At 35.8% G+C, this 17,622-nt stretch overlaps 1 protein-coding gene across 1 annotated transcript in view; it reads right to left on the bottom strand.

Moving 5' to 3' along the window:
- LOC145661712 (uncharacterized) overlaps nucleotides 1-17,622 on the bottom strand; it is a 399,963-nt gene that overhangs the window by 78,582 nt on the left and 303,759 nt on the right. The window contains exon 4 of the mRNA XM_081727045.1: nucleotides 4,834-4,879. Coding sequence (XP_081583171.1) covers nucleotides 4,834-4,879 — 46 coding nt within the window. The remainder of the gene's footprint in view (nucleotides 1-4,833; nucleotides 4,880-17,622) is intronic.

Raw genomic sequence — 17,622 nt, 5'->3', positions numbered from 1 at the left:
CTTAAAGCCTTATAGTCCTTTTTTTTTTTTCAACTACTTTCACGTATTCAGGTAACACTCAAATTATAACAATCTTTAATCTGTATTCAACGAGAATAAGGAATGTAGACCGGACCTGCATACTATCATAGTTAGTCACTATCTATTGGACTACTTGACAATATCAATCGAACTTACTATTGCATCACGAAAATATTCCAAATAAGTTTAGTAATGAATTAACATGGAGAATATGAATTAGCAGCGTCATTGCAGACGTTGCTTCGAAGAGGGGAAGAAGGGACAAAATTCTTCACCGACAAAAGATTTTCACGTGTTTTTTTTATTTGTATATTACTATACAATTGATCAAAATATATGTATTACTCAAACTTGGGGTACAATTTCCGCTGCCCAAATATATAAAACTTTACAGACATATTAAGATGTCAGCAAGACACTCTACTTTGCAAATGAAATTTAATGCTGAGCTTATACTAATAGATATACACGTAGGTGATTTTCTCTAAAAGTAAAGATCTTGTTCTTTGGAGACAGAGCCTGAAGGTCCCAAGGACTGTGTGTAGAGATAAAGGGTTCACAACTTCTTACTTCGGCACTCAAGGAGGCGTTGTAATGAGTACCACGCACCAGCCCTTTTACTCCCTCAGTTTTATTCGCCTTTCAAATGAGAGGTCGTTTTGAGTCACCCTGTATATTAGTATACTTTAAAGTGCATAACTTATAGTAGTATATGCGTAAACTGTTAGGAGTATCTTGTGACTGTTAGGACAAAAAACAAGAGATAAAATTTGCTGCAGCAGGAAAAAAAAACCAAAAAACTATCAATTAATATTGGCAAGGAACGACATATTTTTCAGCGCCACAAAATAGCTTTCCTTGATTTTGTTCAGTATGACATGTACCATCGATTGATATCTGTCTTCTCTTTAGACAACATTATAGTTAATTAATCCAAGTAAATTTAATTGCAATTATGGAGTAACTCATTAACCTTATTGTGTACTACCGTCTTGCTAGCATCATATTAAAGAGCCTGATGGTATCTTAGTGCTATTTCATCTTCAAAGATGGCGTGGTTATCGTGCAGCCTTCACTTTTTTTAAGGATTACAAAAAAGATCGTTTTAATTAAGCATGAGTTTTTATACACACTCAAATCACTTTATTCTGTTCAATGATGTCTATGTCTTATCTTTGGATATATGTGTGTCTAACTATGTAGCCTATGGGTACGGAAATTTCAACAAAATTTTAAATAAGTCTGCCATACGTCCCGTAAAAAACGGGACAGTCCCCATTTTGGACCCGAGTATTCCGTATCCCCATAAATTTAGTTGGGACAAGCATATGTCCCATATTTTAGTTCCGTCATATTTCTGCTGTCAATATCAGCTTATCGGCTGAAAACCCTGTTATTAGGGAATGAACAATAAGTAGTAACATGAAACAGCTTGGAGCAAGTTATCACTATACCACTCTCTCCGATTTTATAGCGAGCAAACAATAGATTAGACTCAGAGCAGAGCGCAGAGTTGCAGCTGTTCGTTGGTGGTCAAGGGGATGTGCAATATTTAATTAAGTGCACGAGCTGAGCTGTATTTGATAATACAACACAATGAAGTGTTCCAATTTTGTATCAACAAGAATGCTTAAAGGGAAGTGCACTTTTTCTTCCAATTTGAAGCTTATTCAGATGAAAAAATCTGATGAAAATGCAAAACGCTCATAAGAGTTCTCCAGAAGCATAGTTTCCTGAGACAAATTGTTCGTTATCTTTTTATGTCCATTTCAGATAATGCAGTGAAAATGTTTCCTAAAAATGTATTGTTGGAAAATTTGTGGGGGGAGAAAGATCGAAGGTGTTCCGTATTCTCATGAAAAAAAAAATATGGCAGGCTTAATTTTAAACCACGATAAACGATACTTGCTTAAAATCTTAAAAAGAGGAGGAGGAATGCGAAATAGTATGAAAGTCCCAGTTTCGGAAATTTCTACAAAACGTCGTGATCTTTAATGTGCAATATTGTAGTATTATTTATATTTAAGAAGAAAAAAAGATGAAGCAAAAAGTATGTGCCAACAAGTTTTTAATAAAAGTTTTTAATAAGGCAAAGAGTGAAAGAAACCTCGTTGTTGACAAGGCAATGAGTTTGCTAAAAGAATTGTTTCGCCTGAGGGATTCTTTGAGGAGCTTCTTTTCTCCCTTCAATTAAATTGTCTTTGTTCGCGGACAGCTCAGTCATTTGGACAATGCTTCTTCTCTTAGTCAATTATTACTTTAAGAAAAACCGAAACTAATGCCTGTGAATGCCTTTTGTTTCCCCTTTTCTCCATTATTTCTATCACTTGGGCTGGGTTCTATCTGAGAATATAACACGAAGAGAATAAGCGAAGAATTTGAACAATGCGGAACAGCAATTTTGCTTTCGTATGCAATATGTATACGCCATATTAGAAAGGTATTGTAAAGCAAGAAGAGTATTTCACAATTATGGTGCTTTGTGTATTTGTCTGTTTGTTTGGAATATTTCCTCCAGTACCATGTTTCGGTTAATATTCATAGCATAAAATTAGGATAAGATAGTATCTTTATTCTGATCTCTTTTGTGACTTCTCAATCGCAACGTGATGCAAATATACGTATAAGATCTGAAATGGAATACGTGTATGATAGGAAATTACGTTTTCTATAAGTCATCTTAAGTCAGATAATAAGGATGTCAGGCAATATTTCTTCCAGGAACACTTTAGGAAGTACTTTGATCCCCCCCCCCGCAAGCTGAGCAATTGGTCCCCTCAGTTAAGATAAATTAAATGGCAATTACGTTTTCACTCTTGCAAAGGGCATGTTCTTTAGCATGTAATATCAAAAGCACGATCGTCTATGTTCTTCTTTTAGCCAACATTTAGCACATAATATCAAAAGAACAATCGTCTATGTCCTTATTTTAGCCAACGTTTAGCATGTAATATCAAAAGAAAGATTGTCTATACCAGCGTTTCCCAACCGGTGTGCCGCGGCACACTGGTGTGCCGTGAATGGGCCGCTGGTGTGCCGCGAGGAAATCGAAACAAATTATTAATTCTATAGCAATCAAATTGCAAGACAAAGGAAAAATGTATATTTGTATTTCACATTATTATGAACTTCTACTATGAATCTACAACTTTAAGTTTCATACCGTGTTACTTTTCTGTTCATTTTTAATGTTTAAAAAAAGTATTTGTTATCATTGTTATGACTATTATTGCTTCTATATTGCTGCAGACTATTTCGTAACTTAAAATTTTAAAATATCATTCAATCCAACCTTTCGACAAAGCGAACATGCATACAAATTACCTACATTTGTATTTTAAAACTAAAAGAGATTTGTTTGTTCGCTCGTTATTTAGTGATCTTTCTTCTTAGTGAAAGGTTGGATACAGTTTTCGAAAAAGAAAGCTTAGTTTTAAAAACCTAAGTCCAATATTTCATTGCAATTGTTTTCTATTTTTAAATTAGAATTAAAAATAAGCATAATGATTTACCACGGGGAAGAACCAGTGATTGAGCTTTCTTCTCTGTGAGAAGGAGATCAGTAATCACAGAAAAAAAATTACCACGGTATTATACATATTTACAAATAATAATAACTATGAGTGTGCCGCGAGAATTCAAGTTACACCCATAGTGTGCCGCAAGTTAAAAAAGGTTGGGAAACGCTGGTCTATACCCTTGCTTTAGGCATCATTTAGACGTAATATCAAAAGAACGATCATCTGTATCCTTCCTTAAGGCAACATTTAGCATGTAATATTAAAAGAACAATCGTCTATGCCCTTTCTTTAACCAATATTTAGCGTGTAATATCAAAGAATCATTGTCTATGCCCTTCCTTTAGTCAACGTTTAGCATGTAATATCAAACGAATAATCGTCTGTGTCCTTCATTTAGCCAACAACATTAAAGCAATCGCGAATTGCCAATATTATTTGATATTGTGTACCCAAAGAGTGTCCCAGTGCATCTGCCTCATATTCTATTCACTCTCCATCTCCCGTCCAAGTTTTCTGCAAGAAAGATTGATCCCAGATCAAGATTATTTAAATCAATATTTCGTCATAGCTTAAAAAAAAAAAAAAAATCTTAAAGAAATAAAATTATCAAACTGATACTAACATCATGTCACATTCTTGAATCAAAATGTCCATAGCTGACTCGAATTTCTTCGTAGCTATATTGTAAGAACACGCGCCTTTGGCGCAGAAGGTCTTGGTTCGATTCCCGATGGAAGCTAATGTAGTTCGAATCCCACGTCTAAGCTGTAAGTCAACGTCTCATATAGCCTCGGTGCTCACGGGACGCTAAACTTCAAAACAATCAACTAGCCCACAGTTTATTCGGATTGTATCAGGGTACATGTTCCTCTATTCTTTCTATATATTTATTAATGTATTCAATAAAACTAATGAATATCTGCCTAATGTAAAATGATATTCATCCTCAGTCAATGTTGAGGTTGACGAAATAAATTAAGTACAAATTCCAAGTAAAAAAAAACCCTCTTTCCCTACACAAATGTTCAGAAATGTATTTGTAATAGTTTACATAGTTATTCAATATACGACTTCCACTGCGACTTTCAAGGGGGTAAGCGAGCAGCTTAGAATAAATAATTTTCGAGAAATTTTTACCATATGCTGTTTCAGTTATGACTAGGGATAGAGAAAAAAAACTCTCTAGGAATACAAACCAATGAAACGTTGATAACAGTATTTTGGAATTTATATTATCTTTGTTTGAGCTTGAACAATTTGGGAAAATCTAGTTAAAAGAGTAAACACTTACCAATCCTGGATTCTTCTTTATCCCATGTTTGTATTAGTTCTCTAAGCTGCAATTAAAAAAAAAATAGATTAGACACTATTTATACTACATACAATAGATTATATATACTACATAAACACCAACATTGTTTGTAAGCAAAACTGAAAAATATAATTTATCTTCTTGATGATAGCGGTTCCGGAAGAATAGTAAGTCCAGATACACACTTTGCTATGAAATGCATTTTCGTTAATGCTCCGTTACGTATTTCAATTTTGCAAGTTGACTATTGCAAATGGAGTCAACTATCGTTTTCAAATGGAATCTTATCATTTTCGTTACTGGTAAGTAAATTCTATAGTTAGATAAAAGGCTATCTCTTGATTCGAACATAGAAATCATCAGCCATTAAGTCCCACATACAGACACAACGTAAAGAAATTCATCATAGGCACAAAACTTAAACATATACTTTTAAAAATAGGGCCTACTTTCTTAAATTTGGGAAACCGTTTCTTATCTGTACCTCGAGAAAATCTTTTCTCAGAAATGAGATCTAGCAATTCTCATTCATAAGGAAAACAGTAGTTTATGTTTAAATTCCGTTTTATACAACCGCCTCTATTTTCCTTTCATTTATTACAAATGAGAATTTCAAACTGTTATTCCTAAAACATGATGTTCTCGGTGCACAGATAAGAAACGGTTTCTCAAGATTTTAAAACGTGCATGTTTAGTTAGTTCTCATCGAGGTGTAGTTATTAGTTAGCGCGTCCGCTTCAAACGTCATTTCAGTTACTCGAATACTGTGAATACTATCGAAAACTCGTAATTCGATATTTGAATAACTGTTCGAATAATATAATAACACGTATTCGAAGAACCCATTGTTTGAATGTTCGAATAATTAATTATTCGAATTTGAGCAGCACTAGTTAACTCTGAAAATTCTGAGTCCTTACCAGGAAATCGAATCCAGGACCCAAAAGCTTTCATGCAAATCAGCTATATATGTATAATACAATCACTATAGCCCCATAGAATAAAATTCAAGTATGAAGGGAGTTTGGAAAGTTTCTAATAAACATCTCAGAAAATAAGATTAGTTTAGTATGAGTGCATCGTGATAACTTGTATTAGGCTTGGGAGGACTCCTTGCCAAATAACTAACTACTAACTCTCTGGTCTATGGAAACTGAAGGTTCAATGCCGCGTTCACAATAGCTCTCCAGCGATTTTTATCCTTAGCCAACTTGATGCAGTTTTTACTTTGTATTCCTATTTCTGCGAGATCCATCTTAATATTGTCCTCCCATCTGCGACTAGGTCTTCCTAATGATCGTTTTCCGATTAGTCTCCCAGTTAAGACTTCCAAAGCGTTTCTTCTTTCAACCATTCTGGCTACATGACCTACCAACCTAAGCCTCCTAGATTTGATGATTCTAACAATGTTTGGTAAACCGTATAAATTATATAGTTCCTCATTATGAAGTTCCCGCTATTCCCCATTCCCGTCTCTCTTGGGTCCAAATATTTCTCAGGATCTTGCTCCTTGCCAAATATAGATTGAAATTGTTCACATAGGACGATGCGAAGAACAGTAGGTATATATCATGGCATAGAAATACAACACAAGTTCTCGACAAGGGCAGGATTCTCTTTTAGAACAAGATAACTCTGATAACAAGGTCTAAGATGGAAATTATTTATGCTTGAGCTCATGCCACTATCGAAGGTTATCAAGAATTCTCAAATAGGACTGGTTATGGGAATAAGTTATATGGCACAGGCAAGATGCCCTTATTTTCTGAGGCTTAACTCTAACATTAAAAACAGTCTGTGGAATGTTGTGATACTTGAGTTTTTCAGTTATATAGATGGCGGTTATATTATATAAAAGTTGGCCCTAATTTGAATATATTTAGAGGTTTAAGGAGCCTAAACGGTGGTATTATGTTATTGCAAGTAAAATAGTGGTTTGTGTTCAATCAAATTGATAAAGCCTATTTGTATTAAGATTCAAAAGTTATTTATGATGATTTTCCCGGAACGTACAATGTTCACGTAAGTTATAGGACACGACTGAGTATACACAGCTATAAGGTAATTTCAAGATATTTTTCAGACCACATCAGGATGAAAACAATTTAAATTACTATCGGTCCATATCAGAGTATATTGAAGATGATTGCTTAATACAGTTTTTTTTTTTTTTTTTTTACAATTCTATATCTCCATCTCAGGAAAAATGAAAATGAAATGAAATCTTTGTTTTACGTCCCACTATTATGCAGGCTACGCTAAAGGAGACAGTGGTGATGAGACATGAATGAAATGGTGGAATGAAGAAAATAAAAGGAAACGGGAGAACCTAGAAAAAACCCAGGCACACGGTGTTTGTCCACCACAAAGTTCACTTGGCGCGAGCTGGGATCCAAGCAGGGACCCCATGCACCAGAGGTGAAGGCTCTACCACTGAGCCACCGCAGTCCATCATCCTCTCCATCTCAGAATACTCTGAATAAAAAGTAGTAATATAATACAGTGAAAAATTACGGATCAAAAAGGGCATGGTTCAAAACGTGGTTCCCAACTAATGTGTCGCACATCACAGGTATGTTACGTAGTCCAATAGGATGTGTCGCGAAATTTTCGAATATAAAATTCATGAAGCATTTAATAATTAGTTAAAACCAAGTTTAAGACAGACTGTATCAGTCAATGCCTCCAAAACCAAGTTTAAGACAGACTGTATCAGTCAATGCCTCCAAAACCAAGTTTAAGACAGACTGTATCAGTCAATGCCTCCAAAATCAAGTTTAAGACAGACTGTATCAGTTAATGCCTCCAATACCAAGTTTAAGACAGACTGTATCAGTCAATGCCACGAAAACCAAGTTTAAGACAGACTGTATCAGTCAGTGCCTCCAAAACCAAGTTTAAGACAGACTGTATCAGTCAATGCCTCCAATACCAAGTTTAAGACAGACTGTATCAGTTAATGCCTCCAATACCAAGTTTAAGACAGACTGTATCAGTCAATGCCTCGAAAACCAAGTTTAAGACAGACTGTATCAGTCAGTGCCTCCAAAACCAAGTTTAAGACAGACTGTATCAGTCAATGCCTCGAAAACTAAGTTTAAGACAGACTGTATCAGTCAATGCCTCCAAAACCAAGTTTAAGACAGACTGTATCAGTCAATGCCTCCACTGCCAGTAACGATGCTCAGTAGAAACTTATAGTCTTACACTACTACGACTTATATTATTAGTAGTTAAAAATCAAGTATGTCGCGGTATCGTTGGTGTTCAGTAAAGTGTGTCTTCAATCAAAAAGGTTGGGAACCACTAGCTTAAAGTATTATACATCATGCCATAGAAGTCGCCTCACTTTAACTTCCTTAGAAAAATACATTGCATAAACCACGTTGGTAAAATTATGGGATTTTACCGCAGGTCCTGTGTCTAGCGAGGGTCCCGGATTCGATTCTCAGTGGGAGATCCTAGAAATTTGAACACATTACAGTGGTTCAGATTCCCTTTAAATTGTAGGTCTATGCCTCATATAACTTCGGTGCTGAAAGAGACGCTAAACTTCAATTCAAACAATCTATAAATACTAATCCAATAGATGTCGATTCTACTGACCAAAATCAGACTTTGAAAAAAGTGTGGGGGGAGGGGTTCAGAATCCTCTAAATTCTCACGTTTGCACATAATAGAATGGCATTTTGAATCATTTGCGAGTTCCTCTGACACTTTTTTTAAAAATAGTTTCCTCCCCGAGATTTTTTCTTGGTACGCTCTTGTTCGGTTGAGTTTAACGTCCCGTTCAGCTGCGACGCTATATGAGATGTGGACCTACTGGAATCCAAACCACATGAGCTTCCGCCGGGAATCGAACCCTGGTCCCCCACGCCAATGGCACGCACCCTACCGCTTAGCCACGAAGTAGCTCATTTTGTACGCTCTTGTATAGGACCAAACAGTGTTGTTGTTCCCCCTTCTCAATTTTATCTATTATATAAAAGAGAACGCACAAATCCTTTGTTAGCTCATCACGCTAATACGGCTGAACCAATTTCTTTCATTTTTGGGGGGTTATTAGGATTTGGACCCTAGATGGTTTTTATCATATCACTTTAATTTTTAATTACCAGTGTCTTGAGATAATTGACCATTCAAGTGTCCATAACGTACAAATCCTTTGTTAGTTCATCATAGGTATAAAAATAAACGTATTTATATGCAACCTGCATGACCGTGTCACTCGGCGGGTTAACATAAATGACAGGCGCTATAATGTTAACATTTACTGCAATTTGAAAGCGAAAAAGTAAAAATTATCTAAGTAACAAAGTTTATTGCGTTCCGGGGTGACCGCAGCGAAGCGGGGTGAACGCTGCTAGTTAATAATATTACATTTATTTAGTACACACACAGGAACAACTCGAAATTATAAATGGTGTTTCTTTACCAAAGGTTTTTGACCTCTAATAGCTTGAGGGGTTAGAGAAACATAGTTAAGGATTCATGTTGTGAAACGATGCTTTAAAATATTCATTATATGTTATTATTTTCTACTTGATTTTATCTTTAACAGATGTCATATCTCTAAATGTGTCTTGTTGTTCTGAATGTGGGTAAAAGGTCATTGTCCTTTCTATTTTAATGTGTGAAGCTACTGGTCGCCAAGCTGTCTGGTCTGGAGCGACATGCCATTATTGTCCTTCGAGTTTTCACTGTCACCCACCTACAAACAAGGTAACAGACAGTTGAGAGAAAAGAAACACTTTCAACCTTTTTATCATCTTTGTTTTCACTTCTGTCTAGGCCAGCAAAAGACCAGTTCACAGGGAGTTGGTATTATGTTTACAACAAGACGGTAGTGAACACCTGCATGAACATTTTGGTAGATTTCTAGTAATTTTAGCACTTACAAGCGAAAAGAAAGTAAACTCCTTTAAGGTACATTTTGTTAAAGATGGAAGAACAAGGAATTAGCAAGAGATGACATGGATGCTATGCTAGTCAGTAATAAACCTTGGATCTCTTTTTATTCAGTGGTTGAACGGGAAATAAATTACTACTGGTTTGTTAAAACCATTAAATATAAAAGAGCAAAATGAATTTAGAGATTTGTGTAAATACTTTTCAATTCACTTGAGTACAATTGCAACTATACCTAAAAGAGAATACACAGTAGCGTACACTGATTCTCTTTTGACACAAGGGTTTTATGTCTTTAGTAGTATATTAGTATACAATTTATTAAAAGTATGTGCTTCTGAAACTCTAAGGGGGGCAATTGCCCCTGCCCTCAACAAAGGACGCCCCTGGAATATACTTCGGGATTACTTCAGTTTAAGAGAGCTTATCTTACGGAGGCACAATGGCTCAGTGGTAGAACATTTATCTCTGGTACGTGAAGTCCTTAGTTCGATCTTCGGCCAATTAAATTTGTGGTGGACAACATGGTGTCAGTGGATTTCCTCGGGGTACTCCCGTTTCCTTCCATATTCTCATTCTGCCCATTCTGCCCATTATCATTTTTCCCTCTTGTCTTCCGGAAGAAGAGGGAAACTTAAGCAAATCCATTTACACAATTGTTCTTGTTTTTTGGAATCTGGCGTCCCTTTTCAGCATCGAGGATATGAGACGTAAACCCAGGGCCGGATTAAGGTGGAGCGTAGGTGGCTACAGACCCGGGCCGCTACGGGAAGCTGTAAAATCTTAACTGGCTGACTAAATAAAATCAGAAAAGATACAATCATCATCAGAAGATAAAATATAATCAAGAATATGAAACAAATTTCTTCGTTGACAAGTTCTCTTTACTTCCAGGACATGCTAGAGGACTTCACTGGACGAAAGCCAGGAAAAGAAGTTATTGGCATACTCATTTTTCACTTATTACATTTATACAGGGTGTTTCAAAACAACACCGACAATGCGTAGGAGGTGATTCCTGACACCAAGATAAAACAAAAAGTATAGACCAACTTGGGTCCACAAATGCTTCCTTTCGAATTTATAGGCCACCAAAAATATAAAAAAATGAAGTTTAAAAGTCCAAAGATCCAAAACTATGGGACCTACCGTAATCGGATCAAGATTTCACTCAGGAACTAATATTTACGGTATCCAAAAACACATGTTTCAGACTCCTAAAGTACTGACGCAACAGTTTTTATACAGGGAGTTGGGCTACAGGCTATAATTTGAAATACTCACCAACTACCTTTATAAAAATTGTTGCGGAAGTACCGAAGAATTCTGAAACTTGGATATTGCGATAGGGCACATGTTAATTTCTAAATAAAGTCTTGACCTGACTGTGGAAGGTCCCATAGTTTTGGAGCTAAGAACCTTTAAACTTCAATTTTTCATGTTTTCGGTGGCCTCTAACTCCGAAAGGAAGCATTTGTGCACCCAGGATGGTCTATACTTTTTGCCTTATCTTGGTGACAGGTATCATCACCTAAACGTTGTCGCTATTGTTTTGAAACACCATGTATAATAGCGTAACTTTGTTTTTTTCTTTTTTCTTTTTGCGCATTTGGGAAGTTCCATGAGGTATAATATCATCGAATGCGTAGTAGATATGCGTGTATTCCTTTAACTTTTCTATTGCACTTTCACAGAAATGTATTAAACAAAGTCAGCAGAAGGCGCACATTTTTTTCTAGCCCCGGGCCTCCAGATGGGATAACCCGGCCCTGCGTCAACCTACAGTTTAAGTTGGAATCCGGATCACCGTTAATACATTGAATGCTACCCTGCTGAGAATCGAACCCAAGACGCTTCCCACCAACTGTTTCACGATCATTTAGTTCCGTTAATCATTCATTTCATTCAGTCTAAAAGGCATAACTGTGAGACGTAGAAGTATAAATTTCATTTCTAAATACATTTTGAAACGATACACCACTTTTATGTTACACTTTCCAGACGAAGCAGTTTCAACTTTCATCTCGTACGCATCGATACCAAGGACCCAATTACGGAATGTCATCGACACCTAATTCAGATGAATTATCATTGAACCAGGAATCTTCTCCCACCAGTGGTGAGCGCTGTATCATTAAGACACCATGCTCTTAATAAACTACTAGCATAATACCTGTTCTTCGCAAGGAGAGAATACGTTTCATTTCGAGGCCGAGGTGGCACAATAGTAGAGCGTTCACCTCTGATGCATGGGGTCCTTGGTTCGATTCCAGCTCACGCCAAGTGAACTTTGTGTTGGACAAACACCGTGTGAGTGGGTTTTCCCGGGATTCTCCCGTTTCCACCACTTTCTTCATTCCACCATTTCATTCATTTCTCATCATCACCGTCTCCTTTAGCCTAGCCGGCATAACCATGGGACGTAAAACTTAAAGATTTTTGACGTTTCATTTTGGACATAAAAGGCTTAATTTGGATTTAAATGGCATCGGAAGTGTCACTGCTTGTCTCAGTGACTCTGAAAACTATGGACTCGGCAGTAATATCGGTCATTTTTTATCATTATATATATATATATATATATATATATATATATATATATATATATATATATATATATATATATATATATATATATATATATATATATGTATGTATGTATGTATCCAAATGTCATTTGTGTTGTAAATTTGATGAAGATCGGTTGGGTGGTTCAAGAAGTCACAAACATTGTGACTTCCTTTCTTATATATTTATATAGATTTCAAACTCTTAGGAATATTCTACTTTTAGGTTTCCCAAAACGAAAATTATGAAAATTCCTTCAATTTAACAGATAAAACTCAATTTATCATCACAAATCTAAGATACTGTTATTGAACTGCTTATCTAAAACTATTAAATAAATAAATGACCCAGATATTCATCAATTTTAGACCGTACATAACAAACTTGCTCTCCTTTCGTTTTTTCAAGGGACATTATTGTTCGTAATTTAGTCCAATCCTAAATTAAGGTATAAAAAAATTAAATGGCACAATTTGTTAGCAATTTCTTGTACGTATGTAAATGGCAATAAGAAACAAGGAGTGATTAACGAAAATCAAATCAGTGATGCAAAACCAATTCATTTGGTCTCTTGAAAAAAAAAAAAAAAAAAAGAGTTGAACATACTACAAATCACCGTCCCTAAACTGACTACTTTATTTATTCTTTTCTTTTCGTGTTTACAGAATGGCAACGTTGATTACATTTTACGCCTGCCTAACCAATTTGCTGTAACACATGCTCAGACAACCGTTGCTGATCATCAGCTAGTTCTTCAACAGAACTGAAATGCTCATCAGCCTTGTTAACGAAGAGCAGGCTAAGCTTCAACAAACTCACGATAATACAAGGTTCTTACATTCAACAAATTTTCCCCAGTTTTTCTTTTTAAAAAGGATACAACGAAAGTATCATCAAATATAGTAAAAAAATAATAAAAAATAAAACATGTATTAAAGTGTCTGTGTAAAATTAATCTAGTATCATAGGGCACTCTTTTCCAATTCGCCGATGTATGACGTAGCAGTATGCTTTTTAATCTGAGAAATAGTGAAGAGAAATACCAGGGCAAAGGAGGGAAGTGCCATGAGATAAGAGAAGCAGATGAAGCAAGTATATTTTCAAAATCATCGACTAATCAATTAAGACTCCTGTTTTATTGTCGCCGTTGCCTTTTTTTTATTACCAAGCTCATACTATCAGCTCCTTCCCCTCTCTCTGTAGTTTACTGAGCAGTGAAGCATCAAATTGTGACGTCACAGAGTATTCAGTTGGAAGTAGCTGTCACAGGATGACCATTAATGAAAGTCATCGCAAATTATACGGGTAATAAAGTTTATGCGTCTAAGATAGTTGGAACGTTCGCCTCGGCAGTAGGGATACTGTTGTTCACTTGCTTCGGCAATAGGGGTACTGTTGCCCAATTGCATCGGTAATAGGAACACTGTTGCCCATTCGCATTAACAAGAGGGGTTAGTCGCTCGCAATATGGGTACTGTTGCCCATTAGCATTAGCAAGAGGGGTACTGTTGCCCATTAGCATTAGCAAGAGGGGTACTGTTGCCCACTCGCTTCGGTAATAGGGGTACTAATGCCCTCTCACTTTGGTAATAGGAGTACTGTTGCCCAGTCTCTTCGGTAATAGAGACACTGTTGCTCATTCGCATTAGCAAGAGGAGTACTGTTGCCCTGTCACTTCGGCAATATGGGTACTGTCGCCCATTCGCATCGGCAATAGGGGTACTGTTGCTCACTCAGTTCGGCAAATAGGGATACTGTTGTCCATTTACATCGGCAATAGTGGTACTGTTGCCCACGAGATGAGGTGAAACGAGAAATAAGGTTTTCTCGTTTTGTCTCATAGAGTTTGTAGAAATCTTGTCTCGTCTCGATCCTTTAATAATTCTTTCTAGTCTTGTTTTGATTCTCGAAAAGCTCCTCTCATTTTTTGTAAAATTATATAGAAAATGTATGCCCTGTTTTTTTTTTCTTAATTTCAGCTAGAAGTTATCGGAATCCTTTCGCGTCATAAGATGTCCATGAAAGGTGATATTAACAACACTTAAATAATATTTATTATTGGAGTATATTGTATAATGATATGAATATCTTCAAAGACTTGGTTGAACTACTGTTGACCACGAGACGCTTGAAAATTATTGTCTCGTCTCGAATTTAAAAGTATACTTTTCGTCTTAACTCTAATTTCATTTTCAAGAAGAGAATCGAGACGAGACGAGACGAGACGAGAAATTCCTCATTTCGCACGCCACTAGAGAGCCATCGGCTGTAATATCAAAATTCTAATTTGACTGTCACCACTGTCTTTTATTAACTTCAGCTTACATGTCAGCTACTTTCCCTCTTCGTATGATTTGCTGAGAAGACCAGAAAACTGTGACGTCACAGAGTATTCAGTTCGACATGGTTGGCACAGGATGTCCATAATTAAGGTCACCGAATATTATATGGATAATAAATTCGATGCGTCTAAGATAGTGCAACACTCACTCGCATCGGTAATGCGAGTGAGGTGTATAAATTCTTAGTCGGAAAGATTTTCTGATAGCCCTCCCCCCAAAAAAGGATGGAAGGGTAATATAAAGAAATATCTTTGGGAAATGGTTAATAACAATGCAAAGCGAATTGTCTTGACAGAGGATAGAATCCAACAGAGATGATTCGTTTATGTGGCGATGATACTTTGAATTATTTAACGATGTTGAGTACGTATGAAATCTTTGTTAGGATCACGCTAAGTAAGCCTTATAAGTGAGATTGTAATGTTAGCACGGCCGTCCGTCCGTTATTCCACACGATAACTCGTGAAGCAAAGCGATTTTTTTGTAATATATAGTTATAGGGATTATCTCGCACGAGTTCGTTAATGGAATAAATTCGTTAACAGATTCCCGGGTAACGATGACTGTCTAAAATCTATTACGTTCCCTAGGTTCTATGCAACCTGTACGCCAGCAAAGAATTGTTGGTTGCCTGTGATAAAAGGATAAGATGTTTCTCTTTACTTCTTTACCAGAGTTTATTTTCTTTTTAGTTCATTGATTTAGGCCTATATGTTTAATTATTTTGTTTTCTACGAAATGTACTGAATATATTTTTTTAATTATATGATTTTACAGATTTCTCCTTTAAGTCTAGTTTAATATATTTTTCTTTCTCAAAGTGAATTTGCATTATTTGCTCCTGGCGTAAGCCTACGGGCGTTTATAGTTTCACTACAGGTGTATGTACGTATGTGTTTGTGGTGCTTTATTTGTCGACAACTGCTGGCCAGATCTGGACCAAATTTGGCGGGCAAATAGCCCATGGTCTAAGAAATAAAGATCGGTATATTCGGCCGAGGAAAGACTCAGCTCGACTCGGCTCGCCTGGTATGGTTTACTTTATTTTTTGATAATTATTGGCTGTATTTGATCCAAGTTTGGAGCCTATCGTCCAAGGAAGAAAGATTGCTATACTTGCTGGCCGGGCCCACTCAGAGACAGGCTTGGGCCAGTTCGGCTCAACTTGCATGTGGTACTTTATTCCTCGGTAAGTACTGGCTACATCTGAAGAAAATTTGGTGTGTACAAAGCCCTTCGTTTAAAGAATGAAGCTCGTTATATTCGGTAGACGAGATTGACTAGGGACAGACTCTATTTGGCAATCAAGTCTGTGTTACACAGCTATGACGCCGGGAGCTTCTGAGTTTCGTTCACTTCGGCTTGTATGTAAATTTAACATCAATATAACGTAAATTACACTTCGTTGTTAAATTTTAAAATTATATATAAAAGAATATGAACTAAGGGATATTTAAACGGAATTGAAGAAAAAATTAGTAAAATCAAACCATTAAAATTCAAGTTCATTTTACAGAAAACAAGAAAATTATTTCCCATGTAAATCAATAATTAAATAAAAAATAGACTCAGTATCGGAGTAAACTGACTAGATTAATAAGCTGAATAATTACCTTTCACACTCGCATTATAAATAGCTAGATTACAATAAATGAATGATTTGGTGACTGTTTTCAAAAACCCAAAATAATTTTGTATTGTTACTTTTTCTTAATGATTATGGCTTTAAGAGTGCTCCTTCATGATTAAGATGAATATTCATGTGCTTTCTTTGCCGCTGGTCCTGGATTTGATCCTCGGTTTGGTTTTAAAAGGCTAAAAAGGAACTTTATGTATTCCGTTATTATTTTTACTATTTCTAGCGACGTCTTTCGTTCAACTTAGACGCCTCAATATTATTATCCAAAATTATAATACAGTAGTATGTGACTTATTGTAGTAAATTCCTTTATTCTATAACTTTCTCTTATCTGTTCGCGTGTTTTGAAACCAAATACTTACCCGAAAATTTTGTTTTTGAAAGCATTTAACCTTTTTCTTGTTTGTATTCAAGTTAGCGACGAACTTTTTCATCCATATAATACAACGGACACAGAAACATTACTTTTTTATCTATCTGTTGACCAATTTTCAAGGCAGTCTGCGAAAGCCAATTTAAGCTGGGATGAAATTGCAATTAACAAACAACAACAACAACAACAATAGCGAACAAAGTGGTAGTGAGTGAACCAGGGCCTATATTTAAATGTAGCTACCACCTACCATCTCGACATTCGTCTAGCAGAAGAGAGAACAACTCCAGTCTAACTAAATGGTCGGATATAAGGTTTAAACCCGGAAATTCCTGACTACGAAATAAGAAGGCTAACTGTTAACTTATTCCCTTTTGACTCATAATTTATAGACTTTTTTAAATAACTTTTTCGATATTAGTAGCGATGACAGAGTTATACACCGGGTAATAAGCTACATTCTCTTTACCATTAATTAACTTCATACATTTTTTTGATGACTTCATTCTCGTTTGTTACAGTTACGCTTATCCACCTATATTTACCCTCTGTAAATAATAATAATAATAATAATAATAATAATAATAATAATAATAATAATAATAATAATAATAATAATAATAATAATAATAATAATAATAATAGAGAGGAGAGTTCTACAGGATGGATCTACAGAGAGTTCAAATATGGTGTGATAAGAATAAATTAGTCCTGAAAATATGTACCTTTCACGAGGAAAGAAAATCCAACTAACTTCACCTATACAATAAGTGGCACTTCCTTGTCTATCCCAAATACTATTAAAGTTCTAGGAGTTATATTTGATAGCAAACTAACCTTTGCTCAACACATTGACGCAATAACGAGTAGTGCCTATAGAAACTTACGTTTAATTTATAGGATAGGACAGGATGTCTACAAAGAATCCACATTTATAA

This window comes from Thermobia domestica, chromosome 10 (assembly GCF_964235325.1).
Source record: "Thermobia domestica chromosome 10, izTheDome1.hap1.1, whole genome shotgun sequence".
NCBI classification, from domain to species: domain Eukaryota; kingdom Metazoa; phylum Arthropoda; class Insecta; order Zygentoma; family Lepismatidae; genus Thermobia; species Thermobia domestica.
The sequence above is the reverse complement of the archived record's forward strand: the minus strand, read 5'-3'. Positions and strand labels throughout refer to the sequence as shown.